Consider the following 27,380-nt stretch of genomic DNA (forward strand, 5'->3'; position numbering starts at 1 on the left):
TTCTGAGATACTGAATTTAGGATTTTCCTTAGTTGTCAGTTATAATCATCAAAATTAAAAGAAATAAACATTTGAAATATATCTGTGTGTAATGAATTATAATACAAGTTTAAATTTTTGAATGGAATAAGTTAACTAAATCAACTTTTTGATGACATTCTAATTATATGACCAGCACCTACATATATATATATATATATATATATATATATATATATATATATATATATATATATATATATATATATATATATATATATATATATATATATATATATATATATATATATAAAATAACCATTGATTAACTCTCTGTCCTTCCACTCCGCCTTTTCCGGAAGCGCGCTGACGTCGGTGACGAAGGCGTTGCGGTCTTCGCGAGCTACAGAACGAGCGAAGGGAATCAAGATGGCGGACCTCGAAGACGTTACGCTGGACGGGAGGCCGCTCCATTCGCTCCGGGTAGCGGATTTGAAGGCGGCATTGGAAGAGAGAGGGCTTCCGAAAAGCGGACAGAAGAATGCTCTCATCAAGAGGCTCAAAGGGGTGAGTGGGAGTTGCAGGTTTCTCGGCTCCGCAGAGTCCGAGGACCGTGATTAGGAGGCCGAGCGTCGGTGGTCTCTCGCTAGCTGCTAGCTCGCACTAGCTGGGGTGCTCATCCAGTGTGTAGTGTGTCATCATGTCCCCTGTTGTTGCCTGTTTGTGTGTAAGTTAAGTGGGTGTGTGGCGTGCAAAAGCGCCTTTTATTTTCCATGCATGTGAGTTTTGGGAGAGCGCAGACGTCGTGGAGGGTTCGAGAGGTTGTGTTTACAAGTCTCTGGATGGATGGCAACTGAGAGGGTTTTTTAAGTTGTTGGAGGGCTCGCGCTTTGTTAGTGGATAACGTGTTAGTGGAGTGGGGGTTATGAATCGGGGACGCGCATACTAAAAGTCTCTAAAAAGGAAAGTTTTTGAAAGATTAAACACCTCTTATCCCTTGAATGTCATGTTCTTTTGATGAAATAAACACTGAAGTTGCAGCGCGGTTGCTTTGCGGCGATGGGAGGATTTGAGTGATTGATGTGCCGCATCTGCTTTGAAGTTTGAGCTGAATTTTCTGTTACTGAACGGATGTAAACAAATCTCTGTCTATCACTGTCTTGATTAGGTTCTCATTTAGTGCACTTGTATATAATGAATGATATTTTGTATATAATGAAACTAGGAGTAAATCCATATGTATGTTTAATTATGATAATTAAATAATCAATGAATAATATTCATACCTTTTTATATTTGACCCTGGACCGCAAAACCAGTCATAGGTAGCACGTGTATATTTGTATCAAAAGCCAACAATACGATGCATGGGTGAAAAGTATCGTTTTTTTATGGCAAAAATCTTTTGGTTATTCATTAGATCATGTTCCATGAAGATATTTTGTAAATTTCCTACCGTAAATTTATCAAAACTTAATTTTTTGATTAGTAATATGCGTTGCAAATAACTTCATTTGGACAACTTTAAAGGCAATTTTCTCAATATTGATTGTTTTGCACTATAAGATTCAAGATATTCAAATATTTGTTTCTCAGCCAAATATTGTCATATCCTAACAAACCATACATCAAGTATTTTTGGATATTACTTATTATGTATAAATCTCAATAAAAAAAAAATCCTTATGATTAGTTTTGTGGTACATGGTCACATATGTATGCCTATTCATTCTTACAACATCTGTTAAATTAAGTAGTATAATCAACACTGTCTGCTGTCCAGTTCCAGGTATTTCACTTACATTCTCTGCAAAGTATGTTTAAGTATTTGGTGTAGATAATGAAGTATGTGTTTCTGTTGTTTTGCATGTGCAACAGGCTCTTATGTTGGAGAACCTTCAGAAAACCTCCACTCAACACATTGGCCTGCAACCTAACTCCCGGGTGAGCCGAGCTGTGATGTTTTACAGTAGGAATAAGTGTGTTACTGTGTGTTCTAGGGGTGGGCGATATGACCAAAATCTTATATCACAATATGAATATTTTACATCACGGTAACATGTTCTTATTGAAGTTACAAAAGTTATTTAGTCAAGACCAGTGAGAGATTTTTTTCTCTGTTGTTTGATTAATGTGAATGGCAGATAGGATGAATATTGGACAGCTTTGACGTTAAGAAGTCTGGATCCAATATACTGTTGCATATGCTTTTTCTTTTTCAGCTGTTTACTCTCTTTTAATACCTAAATCACTGTGTTTATGATGATACATGCAAAAGACGGGTTATGACGTATATAAGTGTGTAGGGTTTCCACAGGTCCTTAAAATGTCTTAAATTCAGATTCAATGGGTCTTAAGTATTTTCCGTCCCATTACAATGAATATTATTTCAATAAATCTAATCGATTAGATATCATAATATTTAGGCTATAATATTATAAATCAGGTTGGTTTGTATTGATGACGTAATGTGCGTGCGGCCCGCGGGACTTGTACTTCAATCATTTTCCTCCACAAATACACGTAGTCCTTACCTAATCTTGGTGAGTAAATGTTTTTCAAATAATAATTAAATATTAATTGAGTCTTAAATGCATAATGTAGACAGAGTAGGCTATATAAGCTAATGTTGGAATTATTCTTTAATTATGTCAGCTGCTATGGCTAAGCAAATCTGGCAGAGCCTTTATCTTAATTAATTTCTTTGCCAAATACCCATCTTAATTTAGTATTTATCTTAATAAAATTTTTTAAGAAAGACCTGTTTTTATTGGTGCGTTGGCCTATTTATATGCTAAATGAGCCTATACCTAGGACTATTTATAGAGTTCTTTGATGTTACAATGTTACAGAGGACTTATTTTATTTCTTTGTTGAAACTTCCAAGTGGCTTATTACTTTAGTCATGTATAAATTATGTTAAAACATGTATAAATGATAAATGACTAATTCTTGACAAAAGGCAAAAGAGCTGCATGCGTGCGTACATTTGAATAATGTCGGCCGTAATCGGGTTCAGGCTTTTAAAATGCTGTCAATCAAAATGTACTTGTCGGGCTCGGGCCGAAACCTGTCGGGCTCGTGTCCTGTCGGGCTTTACTTTTAAGGCCCGATTACAGCTCTAATAGAAAAACGAATCGAGAATCGAAAATGAATCGATTTGAGAGCTTGTGAATCGAAATCGAATCAATCTGGAACATCTGAATCGATACCCAGCCCTACTAGCTAATTGATGAATATTCTCACAATTGCAAATGATAATTTGATTTTAGTTAAACAAGTAGTTAAGGATTCATGTAGTCAAGATACTTCCATTTTAGACACAATATTGACTGTTTTGTTCCGTTTCACCAACTAAAATAGTTCCAAGTTCCAAAGAAAGATCACAGCAGGAGTGTTGCGTAATGGAACAGCTGTAGCCTAATGGTTAGAGACATGGACTAGTTACCCGAAGGTCTGTGGTTCGAGTGGTGCTGGCAGGAGTTGTAGGTGGTAGGGAGTGAATGAACAGCCCCCTTTCCACCCTCAATACCCATGGCTAAAGTGCCTTTGAGCAAGGCACTGAACCCCTAGTTGCTCCCCGGGCGGTGGATATTTAGCTGCCCACTGCTCCAGGAGTGTGTTCACTTCTTACTACTGTGTGTGCACTTGGATGGGTTAAATGCAGAGCACCAATTCCGAGTATGTGTTACCATTCTTGGCAAGTGTCACAACTTTCTTTTTTTTTCTAATCTCAAAGCGTGCAGCAGTGTTTTGTTACTGAATGATTCAGCATTTTGAATGAATCAGTTAATTGAATGACTCAACGACTCACTCATTAAGTGACTTCCTGCCACCTTTTGTATGTTTATATGTATGTATTTTCTCCCCAACATGTCTTATTTATATATTCAAAATTTTATTTAAAACCTGAATCTCATAACATCATTTATTGCAGTAGTAGTTGTGCAATGTAAATTATTTAATTTGTTTGGTATGGAGCCTTGGTGTAAATCGAATCTATTGATCAACTGTAAGAATTTGACTTGAAATATGATGCATACCAGAGGTCGACCGATATATCGCTCGGCCGATATTTGTAATTTTTTAATATATCGGCATCGGCCGATATCCGTGTTTTGTAGCGCCGATTTAAAGTCAGGCACGTCGGCGGGCAGCCCTGTGTTATTGGCGCGGTGGAAAGTGCTGCTGCTGCCACTGCATGTGAAGCACCCCAAGACAAAACTTTTGGAAGATTCAACAACTGCCCTGGGAGATAAAGTGAGTCAGAGAATTTCACTCTGTAAATGGGGTGGAGAAGTTGTCAGCTCTTACAAACACTTTAGCGTGATTGAGGGCTACGTTACTCGGCCCCGCTCACAGACAGCACCATGCTCGGAGAGACAGCTGTCCTGGAGCTGCCCCAGAACGGTGAATGACATTTGTTCGGAAGAATGGTTTGATACAGACAATAACCATTTTTCCATCCAACTCATTTGTATTTAGGGATGCCAATATTCAATAATTTCCATGATTGATCGTCGTTTAAATTAACAATCAATTAATGCTGCAAAATGCGTCTGCTGCGGTATTATGTGCAAAAGCCACTTGGTAAAAAAGCTTTCTCATCCAAATTAAAGGGGTTTTAGTCTGAATAAAATGCTAGTAGCAGGACTGTAAAATGAATAGATGTGATTATGATCATTTGATAAAATGAAGAGAGCGTGCCATACGTTGGAGATCACCTTTGTTGACTGTTTCTCGTCGAGGAGACCACTGAATGCGCTTCTTTAAATGGTTTCGTGGTGCTCGTTGTTGTATTATAAAACGTAACTGCAATGTTTTCAAATGACACTATAGTAGTGGTGCAACGGATCACATATTGATCATTCAGATCAATATCTTTGGTTCGGCACAAACTTGACCCGCGGATTGATTTATGAAAAAAAAAAAAAAGTTGCGCATGTTCAGTCCACACTCAGTGGTCATGGCGAGCAGAGGAATGGAGGAGCTTGAATGCCCCGCGTATTTTGGCTTCCCTGTCAGATATAATGATGAAGGAAAGGGGTTAGAGTGAAAAGATTGTGGCAGATCTTTATGAACAGGAGAAGAAAAAAAATTGTGGATAAACTATCCCTAGCATTCTCTGTTGTGCTCACGACAGACGGGTGGACGTCCAGGGGGACGGAGAGCTATGTAGAGCTGAAACAACGAATCGATTTAATCGATTAAAATCGATTATTAAAATAGTTGTCAACTAATTTAGTAATCGATTCGTCGCTAAATAAATTTTATTTGCCATAAGCAGCTCATTTCGTGCATATTTCAAATCTGCAGTGACCAAAGTGTGGCAGTAATGAGCCACCGGAGGTTTTACTCAGCCAGTACAGCAGGTGAAGTAGCGAATAGCCAATAGCTGGCCTCGTTTTATGTCACGTGCTTCCCGAACAGCGTCTCTGCAGCATTCAGCGGGAAGTGGGAGTACTTTACTTTGAGCCTTCAAAATGAAGAGTAACCTGTAAACTCTGCACTACTGAACTGTTTAAGGGGCCGTTCACATATCGTGTCTTTTGCGTGCTCAAGTTCGTTATTTCCTATGTAGGCGCGCAGTATGCACTCTCATAATGGAAGCGACGCGGTCGCGACACGCACGCGGTGCGATGCGCCCGTTTTTCCAGGCGCGTCCACACCGCATCCATTTATCCTTTGCTGAAATTTCCGGGTCTTCATGGAGAGGGCACGTCATGGAGAGAGCACGTCATGGTTGCTTAGCAAAGGCAGACGCCCCAGGGGCGCTTCTGCCCGAGCGCTTTGGAAAGAAGGAGAAAGCGGCGCGACTAGCGTTTTCAACGCGTTTTTAGGTGCGATATGTGAACGGCCCCTAAGAATTGTATTTGTGCAGATTCTCCAGTACAAGGTTGTTTGCAAAAGTTTAGTCGTAAAAGCTGATAACATTGCTTTTTAACAGTTAACATTTAAAGCTTTACAAACATGTTATGTGATCGGTTTGTCGTTTACCAGTTCATAATTCAGACTTGCAGCCTAATTATGACTGAATGAGAGAGGTAAATGTTTGAGTATATTTAAAATGCACTTCTTTTCTAAGTATTCACTGCTCTTTTTCACACAGCAGGTTTTTTGTGTGTGTCCCAATTTTTTTTTTTTTCTGGACAACCTTCTGATGGATTTTACTTTAAATTGTGAGTTCCATTCAGGTTTCATGTCATTGGCACTTTTTTTCGAAGGATTGTTTACAATTTCACAGCATAAGCTATAAAGCTTTTTCCCAGTAAATAATAAAATACAATGCACTGCAATTTTATTCTGTTTTATCCTTATACTTCGTGAAAATATGTTCTCAAAGATTCCTTAAGCTTTGTTTGGGATGTTAAACTACTTTAGGAGCTCTAAGGACTGCCATGGTGAAAACAATATTTGAAATCTCCTTGTGAATTTTGCTAGAGTATGGGTCAGTGTTTTGATTGCAGAAGAGTTAGACAAAGGATTACTAACATAATAAAACAACTCCAGGTATATTTTTGATGAGGATATGACAATGCAAAATGGTTAAAATCTCTTAAAAATCTATGCTGAATGATAAAGACCCTTTATTAATAATTTACTTGGGGAAAAAATGGAAAAAACTAAAATATAAGTACATAATCCGATTAATCGATTAATCGTAAAAATAATCGACAGATTCATCGATTATCAAAATAATCGTTAGTTGCAGCCCTAGAGCTATGTGACGATAACTGCTCACTTCATCACAGCAGACTGGAAGATGAGAAGTCCGGCTATTATGTTAGAAAGAAGATATTATGCCATGTGCACTTTGTTGATTTCATATATTTTAATTTAATAATTTAATGTTAATAAAAAAAAAAGACAAAACGTATGTTTATTTGTCTTGGGCTTTTTTTTCTTTTTTTTTTTTTTTTTTTTGCTGATCCGAAAAATTATCCGATCCATACGAGGACGAGCGAGCGCGGGTTTGCGTAGATGTATTCTGACCATCTACATCCTTTTATGACCACCATGTACCCATCCTCTGATGGCTACTTCCAGCAGGATAAAGCACCATGTCACAAAGCTCGAATCATTTCAAATTGGTTTCTTGAACATGACAATGAGTTCACTGTACTAAAATGGCCCCCACAGTCACCAGATCTCAACCCAATAGAGCATCTTTGGGTTGTGGTGGAACGGGAGCTTCATGCCCTGGATGTGCATCCCACAAATCTCCATCAACTGCAAAATGCTTTCCTATCACTGTGGACCAACATTTCTAAAGAATGCTTTCAGCACCTTGTTGAATCAATGCCACATAGAATTAAGGCAGTTCTGAAGGTGAAAGGGGGTCAAACACAGTATTAGTATGGTGTTCCTAATAGGGCTGCAACTAACGATTATTTTGATAATCGATTAATCTGTCTATTATTTTTACGATTAATCGATTAATCGGTTTATGTACTTATATTTTAGTTTTTTCCATTTTTTCCCCAAGTAAATTATTAATAAAGGGTCTTTATCATTCAGCATAGATTTTTAAGAGATTTTAACCATTTTGCATTGTCATATCCTCATCAAAAATATACCTGGAGTTGTTTTATTATGTTAGTAATCCTTTGTCGAACTCTTCTGCAATCAAAACACTGACCCATACTCTAGCAAAATTCACAAGGAGATTTCAAATATTGTTTTCACCATGGCAGTCCTTAGAGCTCCTAAAGTAGTTTAACATCCCAAACAAAGCTTAAGGAATCTTTGAGAACATATTTTCACGAAGTATAAGGATAAAACAGAATAAAATTGCAGTGCATTGTATTTTATTATTTACTGGGAAAAAGCTTTATAGCTTATGCTGTGAAATTGTAAACAATCCTTCGAAAAAAAAGTGCCAATGGCATGAAACCTGAATGGAACTCACAATTTAAAGTAAAATCCATCAGAAGGTTGTCCAGAAAAAAAAAAATTGGGACACACACAAAAAACCTGCTGTGTGAAAAAGAGCAGTGAATACTTAGAAAAGAAGTGCATTTTAAATATACTCAAACATTTACCTCTCTCATTCAGTCATAATTAGGCTGCAAGTCTGAAATATGAACTGGTAAACGACAAACTGATCACATAACATGTTTGTAAAGCTTTAAATGTTAACTGTTAAAAAGCAATGTTATCAGCTTTTACGACTAAACATTTGCAAACAACCTTGTACTGGAGAATCTGCACAAATAAAATTCTTAGGGGCCGTTCACATATCGCACCTAAAAACGCGTGGAAAACGCTAGTCGCGCCGCTTTCTCCTTCTTTCCAAAGCGCTCGGGCAGAAGCGCCCCTGAGGCGTCTGCCTTTGCTAAGCAACCATGACGTGCTCTCTCCATGACGTGCCCTCTCCATGAAGACCCGGAAATTTCAGCAAAGGATAAATGGATGCGGTGTGGACGCGCCTGGAAAAACGGGCGCATCGCACCGCGTGCGTGTCGCGACCGCGTCGCTTCCATTATGAGAGTGCATACTGCGCGCCTACATAGGAAATAACTAACTTGAGCACGCAAAAGACACGATATGTGAACCAAGGGGCAAGGAACTCGACCGGAAGTTGAAGTCGGATGGGGGCTGCCATCTTTTAGCAGAACTTCACTTGCGTTAGCATTCCCATTGACTCCCATTCATTTTGGCGTCACTTTGACAGCGAATAACTTTACATCTGAGGCGTTTAAAGACTCTGTTTGTCCATTATTTATTTCTAAAGATACACGACAATGTATAAAGGGCTCCATTACCTTCTATGTTACATTATGGCCCCGTATAAACAGTTTTTGTAAAAAATAGGCTAACGATTGCGTCATAACCACTCGGCTCTCTGTCGCATTGCCGTACAGACAGGTGGAGAAGCTCGCAGGCAATTAACTTAATATGGCGTACTGGCGTTACATTTTAAAATACTATACAAAATAATTAATCAGAATACTTACTCCTGCTCACTTACGACAAAGAACTCCCCGCTCAAGCTCGCCGTCTCTGCAAGATTAACGATGGCAGTTTGCACACACAGCTACTAGAAGATTTACATCTGTCAGACAGGTTGCTGACGTCGTCAAGCTTCGTTTGAGTCTGCGCGTCAGAAACGGAAGTGCTAAAAAACGCTAAAACTGGGCTTCATTTGTCTCAATTGAGTTCCAATGGGGTCGCTGTGTCCATTTCTTTTACTGTCTATGATGTGAACGGCCCCTTAAACAGTTCAGTAGTGCAGAGTTTACAGGTTACTCTTCATTTTGAAGGCTCAAAGTAAAGTACTCCCACTTCCCGCTGAATGCTGCAGAGACGCTGTTCGGGAAGCACGTGACATAAAACGAGGCCAGCTATTGGCTATTCGCTACTTCACCTGCTGTACTGGCTGAGTAAAACCTCCGGTGGCTCATTACTGCCACACTTTGGTCACCGCAGATTTGAAATATGCACGAAATGAGCCGCTTATGGCAAATAAAATTTATTTAGCGACGAATCGATTACTAAATTAGTTGACAACTATTTTAATAATCGATTTTAATCGATTAAATCGATTCGTTGTTTCAGCTCTAGTTCCTAATAATCCTTTAGGTGAGTGTATAACAATATACATATGTAAAATAGGTTTGGTCTTAAATTTCATATCAGGTGGTCTTAAAGGTCTTTATAAGTCTAAATTTGACTAGTTCATATCTGTAAACATTCAGGTGCATTTATGTAATCGTTCAAAGCCAATAAAGCGGCAACAAAATGTGCGCTCCTCTGACACAGAAACCGTGATGGCGCACGCGTATAAGTTAGCTCTGTTGTTTGTGTTTCAACAGGTTAAAATCCATTGTTTAAAACTGCAGTGCTTAAAAACGCATGTCTATGCTACAGATGTAGTCCCTCTTTTAGGAACAAGCTCCTTGTTTTGTCCCACCCGGTTCTGTCTCCACTTCATCATGCCCTGTGGTGGCGTGTAAAGACTGCAGTCATACAAATAATGAAAATGTATCTCGTCCATTCAATATATATCATATCGCACAGCCCTAGTGTGTTCTTGTTTGGATGGCATAACTGCTCTAAAACAACTGTGCCATTTTGGATTACATGTGTGTTTATTTAGATTGGGGAGGAAATGAGTCAGAACAGCTTCATTAAACAGTACTTGGCCAAACAGCAAGAGCTTCTGAGGCAGCGTTTGGAGAAGGAAGCACGAGAAGCAGCTGAAACTGATGGTGAGTATCATGCTGAATGTTTGAAATGTTGTTAACCAGCAAAGATGCTGCATCCTTATGTAAATAGTAGTAAAGGTGAAGTATGGAAACACTGATAATTTACAAGTACCCTATACACATGTATTTTTTTGGTTAATGTGCACTCTTTGTATCTCTAGCCATAACATAGAGATGACAATGTTTGACAAATAAAAATTGTTGTTAAAAAAAAATCTGTTTTGATGAGCCAGCTAGCCCTCTGTTGATTCTTCTTACAGTTGCAGTACATAGTTGTTATACAAAGGGATTTTGAGCATTGAGTGTTTTGTTAGATTATGATGAATATACTTTGTGATGTATCTTCTATCATTTTAAAATACGTGTATTAACAAAAGCATTGAACTCCTGATGTCATGTGGTATAATGTAAATCTGCATCAATTTACTTTCATGTTTATATAAAAAAGGAAATTTTAGTTAAACATTCACTTTTTAAAAAATGAAGTTGTATTACCCAATAATTTATGTAAAATGTAGTGTGTGTGTGTGTGTGTGTGTGTATATACACACACACACACACACACATTACAATGCTCCCGATCAGATTATTTAGGCTAAGCATCAGCATTAACAAACCACTGTCCACTGTTATTTAAAAAAAAAAAGAATGCAACGAGCTCGTAATCACGACTTAATAAATGGTAAATAGGAAGTTTCTGATCACACTAGTCAAATGAACCAGGCTTTAGTGGTTAAGATTGCCTAGTGTGAGCTAATTATTTTCCCGCATCCCGCACATATGAGTCTCTACTCGCACATCCAGTGTTGTTCCCCGCAACATCTCTGCTGGACACTGAGCATAACTATATGTTTTTCTATAACAAACTAAAAAATTTTTATACGAAAATGTTAATGTCTTGGCTGTGACATAGCTTGTTTTATATTTAATTAAATTACATTAATGTTATAAGTTAAGATTTACAAGAAATATTTTAACTGCTACTATGTAAAATGAATACTGCTGTAAAGTACCTTATTTGTTTAAAGTGTTTGCAAACCAAATATTATAGCACTTTTGTTCATATATATATATCAATTCTTTTAAATGAAATTATATTAGTGGTCGACCAATGGTGGGCTTTTTTTGACAGCCAATGCCGATATCTTGGAAAGCAGGGGGGGTCGATATAAAGCCAACATAATTTTGTATTATTATAATTAGTATTAATATATAAGAAATTTGAAATAATTTTCCAATGGATTAAAAAATGTGTAAAATAAACATACTTCTACATGACAAAGTACGCGATCATGCAGATCATATGCACACTTCACACGATCTCACAGCTGGATTTGTGAAATTAAATGTTCATTAGTCATTCACAGATTTAAGTTATAATATAAACGCGTAACGTAATTTGCTGAATGCTCACGGCAAACAAGAAAGTATTATAATGCTTGCCATTCTATTACTAATAATATATAAGCAATCGTTATATTACTTAATACATTAATTCCTTTTTTAACCATTCTGTTGGATTATTAGACCGACTTCTATCTGAATCAGACAGAATGACAGTAAACAAGAGAGGGAGTGTGAGCAATGTTTGCTCTGGCGCTGGTGTTCTTAGCGCCGTCATATATATATATATATATATATATATATATATATATATATATATATATATATACACACACACACTGTTGTCATTGTTTATATATTCTATTTGTTTATTTTTAAGGAACAGACCATGAAGACCACACAGAGGCTAACGCCCCTAACCAGGTTAGAAATAATATCAATCTTCTGCTTCTACAGTGTTTGTCCTGGGTTGGACCACAAAATGAGTATTTTATTTTTAGTAATGCAAGGTAAGGCTAAATGTCATTTATCTAGATACTTTTTGCATTCTCCTGATTGTTTACTTCTGATCAAAAAACTATTTGGGGCATGAACATAACCTTCTGTGTCCAACACGTATATTTCCACCAGGGTGTTGCTCCCTCCTTAGTTGACCAACACAAAGGAGGAACAGCAGTGGCTGGGGGATTTGGGGTGAATGTGAGTGAGAGTGAAGGGCTCAGAGAAAAAGAAACGCCTGGGCAGCCGTCCCCCTCTGCACCTGCCCAGCCTGGCGCAATAGCCTCTTTGTCGGTGCAGGTTGTTCGTGAAAGAGGACCAACATCAAGCCATGTAGCGGCTGACAGTGATGATGACAGTGAAGGCGGGGATGACAATGATGAAGAGGAGGAGGAGTGGAATGCCAGTGCTCAACGGAGTCGTCGAGCACAGCCTCCAAAAAGCCAGCTGGTGAGGGAAAGATCTGGTGGCTCGCAGCAACAGCAGCAGCCGCCCCCTCAACACATACCTTTACTATCACAGCAGCTCAGACAGCCCACTCCTCCCCCATCCCCTCCTCCTGAACTCTCTTTTCCACTCCCAGACACCCCTAAACAGAGCCCGCCTAGTCCCGGAGAGCCCCCATCTAGGCAGCGTATGTCTAGCTCTTCGAGCTCTGGTAGTTCCAGTAGTGACAGTCGTAGCAGTAGCCCTGAACCAGCAGGTGATTCCACAGAACGCAGACCAGGCCCACTGACCTTACTGGCACGAAAGATGGCATCTGAGGGAGCTTTCTCTGGTGCAGGAAAGCATGATAGGGAGGGAATGGATGGACAGAGAAGCCACCATGAGGGAGTTGTGTCTGCAATTACCCACACAGCTAATGCGGCATCAGTTTTGTCATACCCCAGTTCAGTTATCTCCAACCAAGCGGTTAGTGTCGTTAGAACCGCGGCAGTGGAAGCGAGTGATGGTATGAAGCAGAATGAGGGTGGCCATCTTTTATGGGAGCAAGAAAACAAAAAGAGGGAAAGGCAAAGAGATCAAGAGAGACAGAAAGCCCTAGAAAAGGAGAGAGAGGGAAAGGAGAAGGCATTGGAAGAAGAGCGAGCACGGGTTTTGCAACAGGAAAGACAGGAAAGAGAAGAAGCTCTAAAACGGGAGAGAGCTTTACAGCGAGAAAGGGAAGAGAAAGAAAAGGCCTTAAAGCGGGAGAGGGAAGAGAGGGAGAAGCTTGAAAGAGAACAAGCATTGGAAAGAGAACAACTTGAGAGAAAACAAGCTCTGGAACGTGAGATGCAAGAAAAGGAGAGACTGGAAAGAGAGAGGCAGGAAGCTTTAGAGCGGGAAAGATTGGAGAGAGAGAGACTTGAAAAAGAAAGACAAGAACGAGAAAAAGCCTTAGAAAGGGAAAGACTTGAGAGAGAGAGACTCGAGAAAGAAAGAAAAGAACGAGAACGAGCTCTAGAGAGGGAAAGGTTGGAGAGAGAGCGGCTTGAGAAAGAACGACTAGAACGAGAACAAGCACTAGAGAGAGAAAGGTTGGAGAGAGAGAGGCTTGAGAAGGAAAGACAAGAACGAGAACAAGCTCTAGAGAGGGAGAGATTGGAGAAAGAGCGGCTTGAGAAGGAAAGACAAGAACGAGAACAAGCTCTAGAGAGGGAGAGATTGGAGAAAGAGCGGCTTGAGAAGGAAAGACAAGAACGAGAACAAGCTCTAGAGAGGGAGAGATTGGAGAAAGAGCGGCTTGAGAAGGAAAGACAAGAACGAGAACAAGCTCTAGAGAGGGAGAGATTGGAAAAAGAGCGGCTTGAGAAGGAAAGACAAGAACAAAAACAAGCTCTAGAGAGGGAGAGATTGGAGAAAGAGCGGCTTGAGAAAGAAAGACAAGAACGAGAACAAGCTCTAGAGAGGGAGAGATTGGAGAAAGAGCAGCTTGAGAAGAAAAGACAAGAACAAGAGAGGCAAGAAAAAGAACAAGTTCTAGAGAGGGAGAGGCAGGAGAAAGAAAGGCTAGAAAGAGAACAAGCTTTTGAGAGAGAGAGACTGGAAAGAGAAGCTGCATTGGAGAAAGAGAGACAAGAAATGGAAAGGGCAAAAGAACAGCAAAGGCTGGAGAAAGAGAAGGCTGAAAAAGAAAGACATGAAAGAGAAGCTGCTCTGAAACGCAAGAGGCAAGAGCAAGAAAGGCTTGAGAAAGAGAAAGCTTTGGAAGAGGAACAGTTGCAGAAAGAACAAGTTCTTGAGCGTGAGAGAGAAGCACAGAGGAAAGCAGAGGAGGAACGAGAGCAAACTTTGGAAAAAGAGAAAGAGGAGCAGGAGAGGGGTTTAAAAGAAGAGCAGCAGAGAGCCTTGGAGGAAAGGGAAAGACATTTGGAGCAAAAAAGAGTGCAGGAGGAAAAAGAAAAGGCTTTGAACATTGAAAAAGAGGAAGAACATGAGAAAGAAAGAGAAAGCTGTCTTCCTCCGTGGAAGCGTGGTCGTGATATCAGTGGTCTCTCCTATCTAGCGGCCGAACCTGCTTCTCAGAAGAGTCCAATGGAGAAGCCAGACGAGAGTGAGACTGGTGAATTTCAGAGCGCTGGCAAAGATGCTCAATATACAGAGCCTGTCCCACGAAAGTCACCCACACTTGCAACACCACTATCCCCCCAATCGTCTTCAAAGAAGTCCCGCTTTCTCAGAGATGCTCCTGTGACAACTTCTCTAACTTCATCTCCGACTTCTGTGCTGAAGAGACCTCGTACTTTCTCAGACAGCCCCATGCCACAAACCCCCTCAGTTCCATTAGCATCTAAGCCTGAGGGAAAAGATGCCTCCCAGGCTCATCAAACATCAGTCCTTGCTTCAGCCTCCAATGAGCTTGAGAACAAGACCCCTGAGGTGCCTGCCAAACAACATGCACAACAAGAGGAAAAGATGGAGACATCAGAGAATAGTGAGGCAAGCAAAGATACTAAACAAAAGCCACTCAGAAGAGAGAAGGATGAGGAGAAACCTCTTTCAGATGAGAAGAAAAGAGGAAGAGAGAGGGAAAAGAAGCAGGTGGAGAAGAAAAGAAGAAAATCATCATCCTCCAGTGAGTCCTCCTCATCAAACTCGGATTCTGGGTCTTCATCCTCCTCCTCACGGTCCTCCAGTTCATCGTCATCATCATCGGAGGAGGAGAAAATTAATTGCTCTTCAGGTGATAGGAAGGTGAGTGAGTTTCTTATCGTTTTTTCAACTCTCTCTTGCTCTCTTTAAACTTTAGAGTCATTGCTCATGGTCATTTTAATCTAGTGTTAGAATTCATCTGTAATTACATGATCCTTAAAAATAACTTCAGTGGTAATATAAGTGGCAGAAGAAGATAAGAGAGATTAGAGAGCCTGCATACAGGGCATAAACTAAGGCCCCATTCACACAGAGATGCATTTAGCTGTATACACACAAATTTTGTATCGGATTGGCATTTCATCCAGACAGATCTGGTGTTGAAACTGGGGACCAGAGTGGATAAATCTGAAAATGAAACCCTTGCGTTTTCGTGTGTACAGCCAATCGGTATATTTTGTGAAATGATGATATCATCACCCCACGTCTTGCCCCAGTCAGACACTTCTACGTCACGTAACCGCAACAAACAAATGAACAAACACAGAACTATTGCCTTTTGATCAACTAACATTAACACAAGATTAATAAATGTATTGTTTCATGTTCGTTTGTATACCGCGCACAATGTTTATGGCAAGTCTTTTTCTCCATTTTTAATGGATTTCTGTATTACATTACCACATACTGGTCTGGCATGTATACTATATTGTTTCGTGTGAACACAGATATTTCTTGAGACAACGGGGGAAAAAAAAGATTGGATAGGGAAGCTCTGGCTTCTTATCGATGTAGCCTAAGGCAGAGGTCTCCAAACTCGGTTCTAGAGGGCCAGTATCCTACAGAGTTTAGCTCCAAGCCTAGTTAAACACACCTAAACCAACTAATCAAGGTCTTACTAGGCATGCTAGAAAACTCCAGGCAGGTGTGTTGAGGCAAGTTGGAGCTAAACTCTGCAAGACACTGGCCCTCCAGAACTGAGTTTGGAGACCCAGAGGGCGCTCTCATGTTGAAACCCCAAATCAGGAAACCAGGAAATGCCTATATAGAGGTTGTTGAATAAACAGAAGATTTAACTGCTTTCATTAATTCAACGGGGCTAATAAGCAAAAAAACTATGACAATATATGATTTATCTGAGTTTGTCTTATTAAAATCTTTATTATAATAAAGTATATAATAATGCAGTGCTAATCAACACACCGGTAATGTGGTATTTTCACGTGCATTCAGATGGAGCAGCATTTACTACACAAAGCCGTACTTTATTGACAAGCTACACAAACAGCTTTCATAATCGCAGAATGATTTATTTTATTTCATAAATGTGCGATTAAATCGTCTGCTATTATAAATGCATTTTTGCAAACCTTGTCCATGAACTATGGCTCTGTATAGTAAATGCTGCTCCATCTGAAAGCACGTGGTGGAGATTTACTACTAATCATAGTATCGGCTTTACTTGCAAGATGCACATGACAATCACATTCAATAAATGGTGCAGCCCTACATCAAATGTTCAAATTTATTAACTTTGCAAGAAGATAAACTTCAAAATCAGAGTTAATTCTATACTAAAGTACTTGAACTGGGGGTTATACATTAAAAGGAATGTTGCAGCTTCTATTATCACAAAGAATACAAACAAATATCCACTCTTTGAGGCCATTTTGGGGCATGTTGCCCCATAGACTTGCATAATAAGCATGTCTATTTTATGTTAAATAAAGAGTTGAAAAAGGCTTTTGGGTTGATACAAATTCACTTATTGTTTATAATTCCGTTTTTTCTTGAATAGCATACTGTTATGCATGCAGAATACATCTGTCTTTTACATAGCCAAATTTATAAGCATAACTTCGATCTTCTTCAGTCTAAAGAAGTACAGAAAGAGTCTTCATCTCAGGCCACAGAAAAAGTTGTGGCTGAAAAGCCTCCTACAGCCCAATGCAAAAAACGAGTCTTCACAAGGCAGGAGGGAAAAGACACGGGCAAAGAGGAAGTAATCCAAACCAAAGTAAGCAAGCAGCCAAAAACATGCATTACATTTTTATTTTTATTTTTTTTATAAAAATGTAATTTGGTTCTAACACCCTGACTAATCACAGTATTTATTAACCTTATCCTACTTTAATTGGTATTTAATAAGTTCAGTCTGTGCAAGACACTGAACAAAATTTTTTATATACTCTACTTTTTCTATACATTTTAGAAACCCTGCCTTGAACTACAAGATGAGAAGGTAACAAGGGGAAGAAAGGCAGAGATTGAAGATGATGACACTAACAAAGACACTGCCAGGTCTGTCTATATTATATTATTATGATGTGGGTTAAGATGGAAGAATTTGATTGACAGTTTTAAGCTTTTCATGTAAAATGTGAAATTAAGTTTTGGCTGGCTGAGTCCTTTTATAGTCTATTTTATTGGACCCAGGAAACATATAACAAATGTATCCCATAATTTGGAATTAATTGAAATGTACTTTCAAGGAGGCCAGTTTGATCAAGTGTAACAGCAATATAACATAATCAGTTTTTTTATTTATTAAACCTCTTTCAGATTCCTGAATGCTACAACTAACAGCATTGAAGCATCCGAGATCCAGTGTTAATACTGTACATGCTACAAATAGTTTACTTAGCTCAAACTGTGATAGGAGAAAATACTACAATTACATGTATCGTATTAATAATAATAAAACAAATCTAAATAGCTGTGAGAGGTAATGCAAAATGACATGGCAGTTGTAATTGCTGTCATCACAGTTCTGTATATTGCCAAAATAGAGGTTTCTAATGTGTTATTGATTGCAAGCTGGTTTGCCTGTTTTGTACGTTATATGGCTGCGACTGTTCTCCACGCTTCAGATATTAAATGCATAACCTTTGCACAATGGATATAGTACAAATGAAACCAAACAGACACTATTTAAAATGTATGCATCTTGTATAGTTTGCCTCGAAGCTGAAGATAAAATAAAAAGCGAAATGAATCGGCCAATTTTTCATCGGCTTGTTTTAAAATCAAATTGATTCACTTAAAACGAACCGGACTTTCGAATGTAAAATAACACAACAACACGGCTTGAAGAAACATCGTTTTAAAAAGTTAGTATTGTGCTACTAACATAGAAATTAGAAGCGTCTTTAGCTGTTTAATTCCTCCCAAAAACTGCATGTAGCTCGTTTTAAGAACGCGTTATTGGATTTTTGTGGATTACGAACAGGCAATCACTGCGGCTGACTCTTAGCCGGTGATAATGGGGTCCTGCTGCAGGTCTCGCGCACCTCGCTTTCTCTCATCTAAACATGGCTGTACTGCGCGTTTGACCAATAACACTGGGCTCAAGGTGGCCCGTTAGCTTTGGGCGAACGGTGTACATTGAATTCGTTTGTATTCATTAGAGAGACGCTGATAGGTGCGTGATCTCGCTGTGCGTTATGATGCTAGACGGGGAGGAAAGAGCGATGATGTTCAGCGCTGCACTCATGCACTCGCATCCCACAATGCGGCGGAGCGGGTTCTGTCATATGTCTTTTATGTGCTAGAGATATGTTAGTATCAGGGCTCAGTTTATTTGAAACGACTCGTATTCCGCTATAACGTTAGTTTTGTCGTCCGTGTAAACGATCTGAAAGGGAGTGTAAGATTGAAACCGTGACGCTTCGCCACGCGTGTCACTCCACTCTGTGGGATGAGCACTGCATTCAGTCTACATGTAACGTTAGCCTGGAGCTTTTATTTGGAGGTCAATGTGAAACTGCATTCGCAAGATTATAAATACAGCACGGAATGTGTATTTTTTTTTTTTTTTCTTTTTTTAAATTAATTTTCTTTTCTTTTTTGGATGTAGTGGATACTGAAGGGATCTGTGTGTGTGTTTTACCCCCCACCCACAGACATGCCCTGGCTGGAATTTCTAAATGGCCTAAAAATATATAGGTTTTGTTTTCTTAATTTTTGAAAATTATTATTATCATAATTTTATTATGTGGTTTGACCAATAATGTACAGGCATTGTGCATAATCAACCAAAAGTGTACAGTGGCTATAGCAAATTGTGACTAATTATTTTTACATTCTCATCTCTTTTTTTTTCCCCGTTCTTTTTGCTCCTGTCTTTCTCGAAAGTGAGGTGAAGGAGGCTGTCATGGCGGAGCCTGAGAAGGTTCCAGAGAGCAGTGAGGAGGTAAGAGCACAGAGGAGTTCTGGGCTGACCCAACTCTACCATTCGCCACGTATCTTCCACATAAAGAGGCGAACAACTTTTAATAAATGGTCATCCTTCCCCCTATATTTTTCAATAAAGATGCATTGTTATTACAGGTACATGCAGGCATTACTAATTATGTTTACTTGTACATAAGCTTATTTAGCAGCTCTATGTATTGTTTGTCCTTTTTGTGGTCACAGATGATGTTGTGTTAACCTTTGCTGAAGCTGTCCTAGACAGAAGCAGCAGGGGGCACTCTCTCACTTTGGCTGATGTTTAAATCCCCTTGATTGCTTTGTTGTAAAGGTGCTCATGCCTCTTCCATTGCCCTTATTGGTACCTGCATACAACTACTTCTACTGCAGCATCTGTTCCACTGTCTCCCAGCGCCATGGCATTACCTGATAGACTCTTGAGTCTGCTCTGCAGTGCAACACACCAGGCAACAATGGCCACGTTTCCTCAATGGTGTTGGCTGGAAGCACCTGTTGATTGGACTGATAATGAAAGTCTGAGTAATGTGGGTGTGACATCTTTCTGAGGGTCAGTTTGGCTCAAGATGGCAGCAAGGGTGGAAGTGAGATTACCTGAAACCATAAGCAAATAAATGGACATCTTCAGGACTGTTCAATGTGACTTTTTTTTGGTTTTAATAGAGACATTTCCAGTGATTATCCCAGTTGTTCAAAAGATAATGGGACTAGTTTCTCTCTTTGTCCTGCAGAAAAACCTTGAAGTGTTTTCTTAATTTCCAAGGAAATTTTGAACTCTGTATCCATTGCACTGTAATCTAACAACAGGCTCTGCTGGATTTTACAGCCTTCTCATTTTTCTCTGGACTGTCATGATCAAACCTAACTGATAGTTTGAGAATGGACTTCATCTGTTTCGTTGTTTTGTGGCAGCTTGAAAGCAGTGAAATGACTTCATTCAACCTGAACAAACAGAAACCTTGTGCAGTCTCCCTAATAACATGGACATCTTGACAAATACATCTGACGTGAGTGTGAAGTGACTCAGTCTTCTGAAAGGTTTCTCAGCAGTTTGTTTTTAAAGACTCCTCCCACGTTCCATTTTCAATGCCAATACGATGGACTTCAAAAAAGAGACTCTGAGCCTCTCAAACTCCACCCACATTGTTCTACATAACAGTTCTTCTGCCAGCCTGCTCTCAGATCTGTGCCCAAACTTCCCAGCCTTCTTTGATTGGACAGTTGTTGCCTAGATACAATACATGCAGACGTGTGATTGGGCCATTCCCAACCCAGTGAAGAACATTGTGAATGGTACCGGGAAATAAGTAGTCATTCTTCATTTTCTACTTTAAACGTTTTGCCTAGACAATGCAAATATTTGCAGAGACTACCTGGTATATAAGGCCACTGCAGAGCTAATGTAAAAAGATTATTTGTTAATTCCTCACTACAGTAACTGCCTCAAATTCTATTTCAACTTGAGGGGCCACTCAATTTGATAGATAACTGCAGCAAAGCCTGTAAAGAAAAATATTTTTGTGTAGGAGAGGATAAGACCACACCTTCAGAGCAGAAATAGATTTTTTAAATTGTCAAATTCTAACCTACATGAAGAACATGCGCACACATGGTGTGTGTGTAGTGTAGACACTGACTGAAGAGGTGGTCTTTCCTAATAGATTCCCTTTCATATCTCTTTACCTATTCCCTTGATGGCTCACTTTATTTTGGTGTCTCTTTGACATTCAGTTTTATCTCCTTCATACATGCACACACATTTTTTCCCACTCTCAACCCTGTGCTTTCTTTCCATATGTACTATCTCAACTTTTCCCATGGCTTGGGTGTGTTTGTTCTCTTTCAGAGCACCACGGCAAAGACCTTCTCTGCCCGAAGGATTTCTCTCGGCAGTGAGTATCTCTTTGTTTCTCCTTAAGTAATAAATTCTGGGAAATCATTCACTGTGCAGTACTAGTAAAATATTTGGGGTAATGTCATACATAAAAAAAAAATTTTCTTTTACTTTTGTGTTTGTGAATTATCTTATGCTAACCAAGGCTGCATTTATTTGATCAAAATAAAAACTGTAATAATAATATTGTGAATTATTACAATTTAAAATAATTTGTTAGCCCAGAATTTTCAGTAGCGATGGTCCCAGACTTCAGTGTCCACATGGTCCTTCAGAAATAATTTAATATGACAGTAATATTTTTTACTGAACTTGACCAATTTTATGCATCCATGCTGAATTAAATTATTAGGCTACATCCACACAAAGCCAGAGCTTTCCCTATCCAATTTCTTTTTTCTCCGTTATCAAGAAATATCTGCATCCACATGAAACCGACACAAAATGATGTAGTATACATGCCAGACCAGTATGTGGCGCTGTAATTCTGCCACAGAGTTGCCCTATAAACGGAGAAGACTTTGGACTATGCACATACACCTTGTGCGTGGAATACAACATGAAATAATACATTTATTAATCTGTGCTAATGTTAATAAAAAGACAATCGTTCAGTGTTTGTTCATGTTGTTGTTGTTACATGACGTAGAAGTATTTGATTGGGGCGAGACGTGGGCTGATGACTTCATATTTTCAGAACATATACAGATTCACTCTCCCACAATGCCGGATCTGTCTGGATGAAACGCCAATCTGATACAAAATGTTTACATGTACAGCTAAATGCGTCATTAATCACTCACCCTAGCCCATAAGTCCTTTGTTCATCTTTGGAACACAAATTAAGATATTTTTTAAGAAATCTGAGTGCTTTCTGACTCCCCATAATAGATCGCAAGAGTACAACCACGTTCAAGGCCAAAAAGGTCTTAAGGACATCGTTAAAATAGTCCATGTGACATCAGTGGTTCAACCGTAATTTTATGAAGCTACGAGAATACATTTTGTGCTCAAAGAGACTAAAATAATTTTGGAGCGAGTATCATGACGAATGTGCATGCTTTCCTCTGAACGTAAACAAGGTGCAGCACATGCATGTTCTAGGTCAGCAGCACCATGCGCATGCGATGGTAACTTTCAGATCAAAGCACGTCCGTGCATGGTGATACTCTCCAAAATATTATGTTTTGGTACCTTTCTAGCCCTTCAATGGGGTAGGACTGTTGCAGTTTATGGAGGGTCAAAAAGCTATAGGATTTTACCAAAAAAATTGTAATTTGTGTTCTGAAGAAGAACGAAGGTGTTACTAAGAGTAATTAAAGACAGAATTTTTGGGTGAACTAGCCCTTTTAATTTTTTTTTAAGTCTTAAGACAGTGCTGTTAAGTTTGAAATCCAAAAGATGATGTTTTAAATCAAGATTTCCAAGATTTCCATATGCTGTCTGTCTTTTAGGCAGCAAACAATCTCCTGGGGTGGTGAGTTCGGAGGGGGAAGCAGAAGCTGCAAGCAGTGCTATCGCTGGCAGGAAGAGGAGATGGGGCTCCAGTACAGCTGTCACTGCCAAGAAACCCTCCATCAGTATCACCACAGACTCTTTGAAGGTCAGATCAAATATGAAATAAAAATAAGTTAGAAAGATTGCACTATTCCCGTCCTCTGTCATCTGATGAACAGTACCGTAATGCATTCCTTACTCTTTACAGTCTTTAATACCAGACATCAAGCCTGCCTTGGGTCAGGAGGCTGTGTTAGACCTGCATCCAGAGGAGATGCATCTCTCTGGGGAGGAGGAAGGAGGAGAGAGGGGCGACCAAGACCTGAAAATTAGAAGAACTGTAACACAGGTGCATGTTATTCCTCTACTAGAAGCAAAGATGTGTGTTTGATTATTTGCATGTGTTTGGTAAAATCCATTGCTCCCCCTCAACTTAATAGGTTGTGCCCTCTGACACCCAAGAGAATGGACAGAAAGAATCTAAAAGAAGTGAACATGAGGATGAGGAAGAAAGAAGTGAAGGGCAGGATAGACTTAGCCAGGAGGAAAAAATTGAAGGCTCGATTCAGGTTTCCATGGAGATGGAGCCATCATCCCCTGGGCGAGACATTGATATGAAGACGGGTGAGCAACAGAAAGGAACAAATTTAGATTTTCTGTGCAAAAGTGTGAAATGTAGCTAAGTTTTAAATAGAGGTTCTGACATTGAGGTTAGTGTGAGCTCTCTCTCACTCCTTTCTTGCTTTGTTTCCTCCCTAAAGTCACTCCCAGTGACACACTCATTCGCCGTTCCATTAGCCAGCAGAAGTCGGGTGTGAGTATCACCATTGATGACCCGGTCCGCACAGCCAAACAGCCCTCTCCACCTCGTGGCAAGCTGTCTAACATTGTCCATGTCTGCAACCTGGTATGTGTATACACACTTAAATCATTGATGAAATAGATGCTACATGCACAGGGATTTATTGTCCCAGGTTGAGTGACCACAGACTTGTTTTGTAATGTGTCTAAGGTGAGGCCGTTTACCCTGGGGCAGTTGAAGGAGCTGTTGAACCGCACGGGGACTGTAGTGGAGGAAGGTTTCTGGATTGATAAGATTAAATCTCACTGTTATGTCACAGTAAGTAACTTTTGGATTTGTTTTTTGTTTTTTTCTTCAAATGTCTTTGTTTCTTACCCTCTGACTATCTATACTTTCCCTCAGTACTCTAGTGTGGAAGAGGCGATGTCCACTCGTACAGCACTACATGGGGTTAAGTGGCCCCAGAGTAACCCTAAGTTCCTCAGTGTTGATTTCTGCATGCAAGAGGAGGTAGGGATTTTATTTAATTGGAGGAGATTAATGTTGAGATTTCAGTTTTTATTTAATTTTTTATGGAATCTAATTTTATCTCAACCCTGCTGCATCCCCATCAGTTGGACTTCCACAGGGGTTTGGGTCCAGCTGGAGAAAAGCCAACAGAGGAGCCTCATGGGGCGGCAGCCGCTGGGCCTGGCCGTCCAATACCCCCGCCTCTCCTTCCAGAGCGTGATCAGTGGGCAGAACGAGAAAGGGAAATGGAAAGGAGGGAGAGAGCACGTGCAGAGAGGGAATGGGACCGAGATAAAGTGAGAGACTTCAGCAAACTTGGAGAGGAGCGGGAAGCTGGGGCCAGAAGATCGCGTTCACGAGATCGCGAAAGGCGGCGCAAAGAACGGGGAAAGAGCAAAGAGAAGAAAACGGATAAAAAGGGTGAGAAAACTGAAAGTAGTGTGGAGGAGTTTATTATTACTATTGTTCGTTTACTTTTGACATTTAAATGTTATTATTTGTTAATCTATGTACGTTTTTATATATATATATATATTTTGTGTTACAAATAATTTATGAACCCTCAAATTTGTTTTCATAGATTTAAATATTTATTATTATCAAAATATTTAAATAGTATTTGTTTTTTTTTATTATTTAAATGTTAAATATAAATGGACCATAAAACCAGTCATTAGTTGTACGTGCATATTTGTAGCAGTAGCACAATAGCCAACAATGCATTGTATGGGTCACAATTGTTGATTTTCTTTTATAGCAAAAAAATAAAGATCTTAAGATAATGTTCAATGAAGATATTTTGTAAATTTCCTACTGGAAGTATGTCAGCTTAATTTTTTATCATTAATATGCATTGCCAAGGACTTGATTTGGACAACTTTTAAATAGTTGTAGCTCAGCCAAATCTAATGTCCCATCCTAAAGAAAACACCCATACATCGATGTAATACTTATTTATTCAGCTTTCAGATTACCGTATTTTTTGGACTATAAATCGCACCCGAGTATAAGTCGCATCAGTCCAAAAATACGTCATGATGAGGAAAAAAAACATAAGTCGCACAGGACTATAAGTTGCATTTATTTAGAACCAAGAACCAAGAGAAAACATTACTGTCTACAGCCGCGAGAGGGCGCTCTGTCTTCAGTGTAGACTACAGCTACCGTCGCGGCTGAATGTTTTCTCTTGGTTCATTTCTCTTGGTTCATGTCAAATTAATTTTGATAAATAAGTTGCACCTGACTATAAGTCGCAGGACCAGCCAAACTATGAAAAAAAGTGTGACTTATAGTCCGGAAAATACGGTATGTATAAATCTCAATTTAAAAATATTTACCCTTATGACTGGTTTTGTGGTGCGGGGTCAACAATATTTTATAAAGATATTTTTTTTATTATTTTGTGTGCGTGTCTTTTTAGAAAAACTAGAGGATCCACCTGCTAAACTGCTGGATGACCTCTTCCGCAAAACCAAAGCGGCTCCGTGCATATACTGGCTTCCCCTGACTGAGGAGCTGGTAGGTATCTTTGCACATTTTAGTTACTTATTAGCAATGTTTGTTAAGGAAAACATTCTATTTTTATGATGTTATGCCAGTGCTCATTACCCATCACACTTTGCATTGCAGGCGGCACAGAGGGCTGCGGCTCGTGCCGAGCGCATGAGGGAAAGAGAGAAGAGGAGGAAGGAGATGGAAGAGGAGGATAAAAAACGTGATGAGGAGCGACGAGAGAGGATGAAGACCGGCGGGGCCACGGGAGGGGAAGGTGAGAGAGACCGAGACAGAGACCGAGACCGAGGTCGAGAAAGGGAGCGAGAGGGGGATAAAAGGAAGGAAGGATACCGCAGGCCTGGTGGAAACAGTGCAAGCGGGAGCAGGAGGTCACGAAGCCACAGCGACCCTCCGCTCAGAGATCGACGACACTAAGGGAAGTCTGGAACTGTCCGGTTTGTGACCCGTTCCTGTATGTGCTGTAACAGCTCTATGCCTACCTTCCTGAGGACCAACCCAGACTTTATAAAAACACACACATGCACACACACACACTCTGCTTAAAGACACGGGTGCGCGCACACACACACACACACACACTGGGACCACAGTGGTGCTGTGTCTCCATGTAGACTCTTCTCGTTGTCTCTTGACTGGGCTTTAAGACTCCTGGTGTTCATTTCCCACCACAGTGTTAATGGACTTATGGTATTAATGGGTCGGACTGCAAGACGTCCTCCTGGTTTGGTGACATTCACTTTATCCTTCAGTGTAGTGTCGACAGATCTGAAGAAGTGAAGCTGGGATCAGAAAGAGATGCTCTGAAAGCCTTCGGTGTGATTTAAGTCCTGATCACTACTTTGCCTCTTGTTTTCCTCACATTCCCTGTACCTTTTTTGTCTCGTATTGTCTGCCTTTTACCACACCTTTGCTGTTAGCAGGTTGCCATGGAGAATGGGATGCATATTTAATCTTTTCACATTTGGTTTTTAATTTTTTTTATCGTTTTAGCATAAAAGCTGACATTTTGTTTTCTTTAAACATTTTTTTTGTTTACTCCTGTAATTGCTGAATGTACAAATAATAAAAAGGTTACGTCTAAGAACTGAAAACACAAAGTAAGTTCTTGGTTCAAGTAGGGCAGGGATCCTCAAATCTGGCCCACGAGATCCACTTTCCTGTGGAGTTTAGATCTAACTCCAATCAAACACCTGAGCATGCTGATCAACGTCTTCAGGATAATTAGAATACCACAGGTAGGTGGGTTTGATCAAGGTTGGAGCTAAACTCTGCAGTGCATTGGCCCTCCAGGACAAGATTTGAGGAACCCTGTAGAAGGGGATCAGATGGAGTCATACTGGGTCACAGGTTTGTGATGCTGTTTATAATCATCTGAGCTGTGCACTTGGAACCTATTGCATGGATTCTGTTGACAGTTGTCCTACTTTTTTCAAGCTTAGTCAGCCACTTTATAGTCCAGGTTCATAAAAGGGTCTGAGTTTTATTCCTTCCATCAAAGCAAGTAGGTGATGCTTTTAGTTTTTGGCCTGCAATTTAAAAGAATTTTATTTTCAACCATATCATTATGCAATCTTAAAGGGGTCATCGGATGCCCATTTTCCACAAGTTGATATGATTCTTTAGTGTCTTAATAAGAAGTCTTTAACACAATTTGGTTAAGAATTCTCAGTGGTTGTGTAAAACATTCTTTTTACTCTGTCAAAACAGATCTGTTCACAGCGACCAGTTTCAGTGCTTGTCCCTTTAAATGCTAATGAGCCCTGCTCACCCCGCCCTTCTCTTCCATAGAGAAACATGCTAACTAGCACATTATCAAGAAAGGCGAATTGCAAAGATTCATAAAAGTTAT

At 39.7% G+C, this 27,380-nt stretch overlaps 1 protein-coding gene across 1 annotated transcript; it reads left to right on the forward strand.

Annotated features, from left to right (window-relative positions):
• The first annotated feature begins 362 nt into the window (after nucleotides 1-362).
• Nucleotides 363-26,615, forward strand: LOC113044984 (apoptotic chromatin condensation inducer in the nucleus-like). The gene is made up of 18 exons (XM_026205041.1): nucleotides 363-546; nucleotides 1,858-1,923; nucleotides 10,079-10,190; nucleotides 11,911-11,954; nucleotides 12,162-15,206; nucleotides 16,978-17,121; nucleotides 17,317-17,405; nucleotides 19,239-19,296; nucleotides 21,160-21,205; nucleotides 22,662-22,810; nucleotides 22,913-23,053; nucleotides 23,145-23,328; nucleotides 23,466-23,611; nucleotides 23,717-23,824; nucleotides 23,909-24,016; nucleotides 24,121-24,436; nucleotides 25,437-25,534; nucleotides 25,646-26,615. Exons 1-18 carry the CDS (start codon nucleotides 409-411, stop codon nucleotides 25,943-25,945), a joined length of 5,292 nt encoding a protein of 1,763 aa, XP_026060826.1. The 5' UTR covers nucleotides 363-408; the 3' UTR covers nucleotides 25,946-26,615.
• The last annotated feature ends 765 nt before the right edge of the window (nucleotides 26,616-27,380 follow it).

The sequence above is a fragment of the Carassius auratus genome, chromosome 27, assembly GCF_003368295.1.
Source record: "Carassius auratus strain Wakin chromosome 27, ASM336829v1, whole genome shotgun sequence".
In the NCBI taxonomy this organism is placed as follows: Eukaryota; Metazoa; Chordata; class Actinopteri; order Cypriniformes; family Cyprinidae; genus Carassius; species Carassius auratus.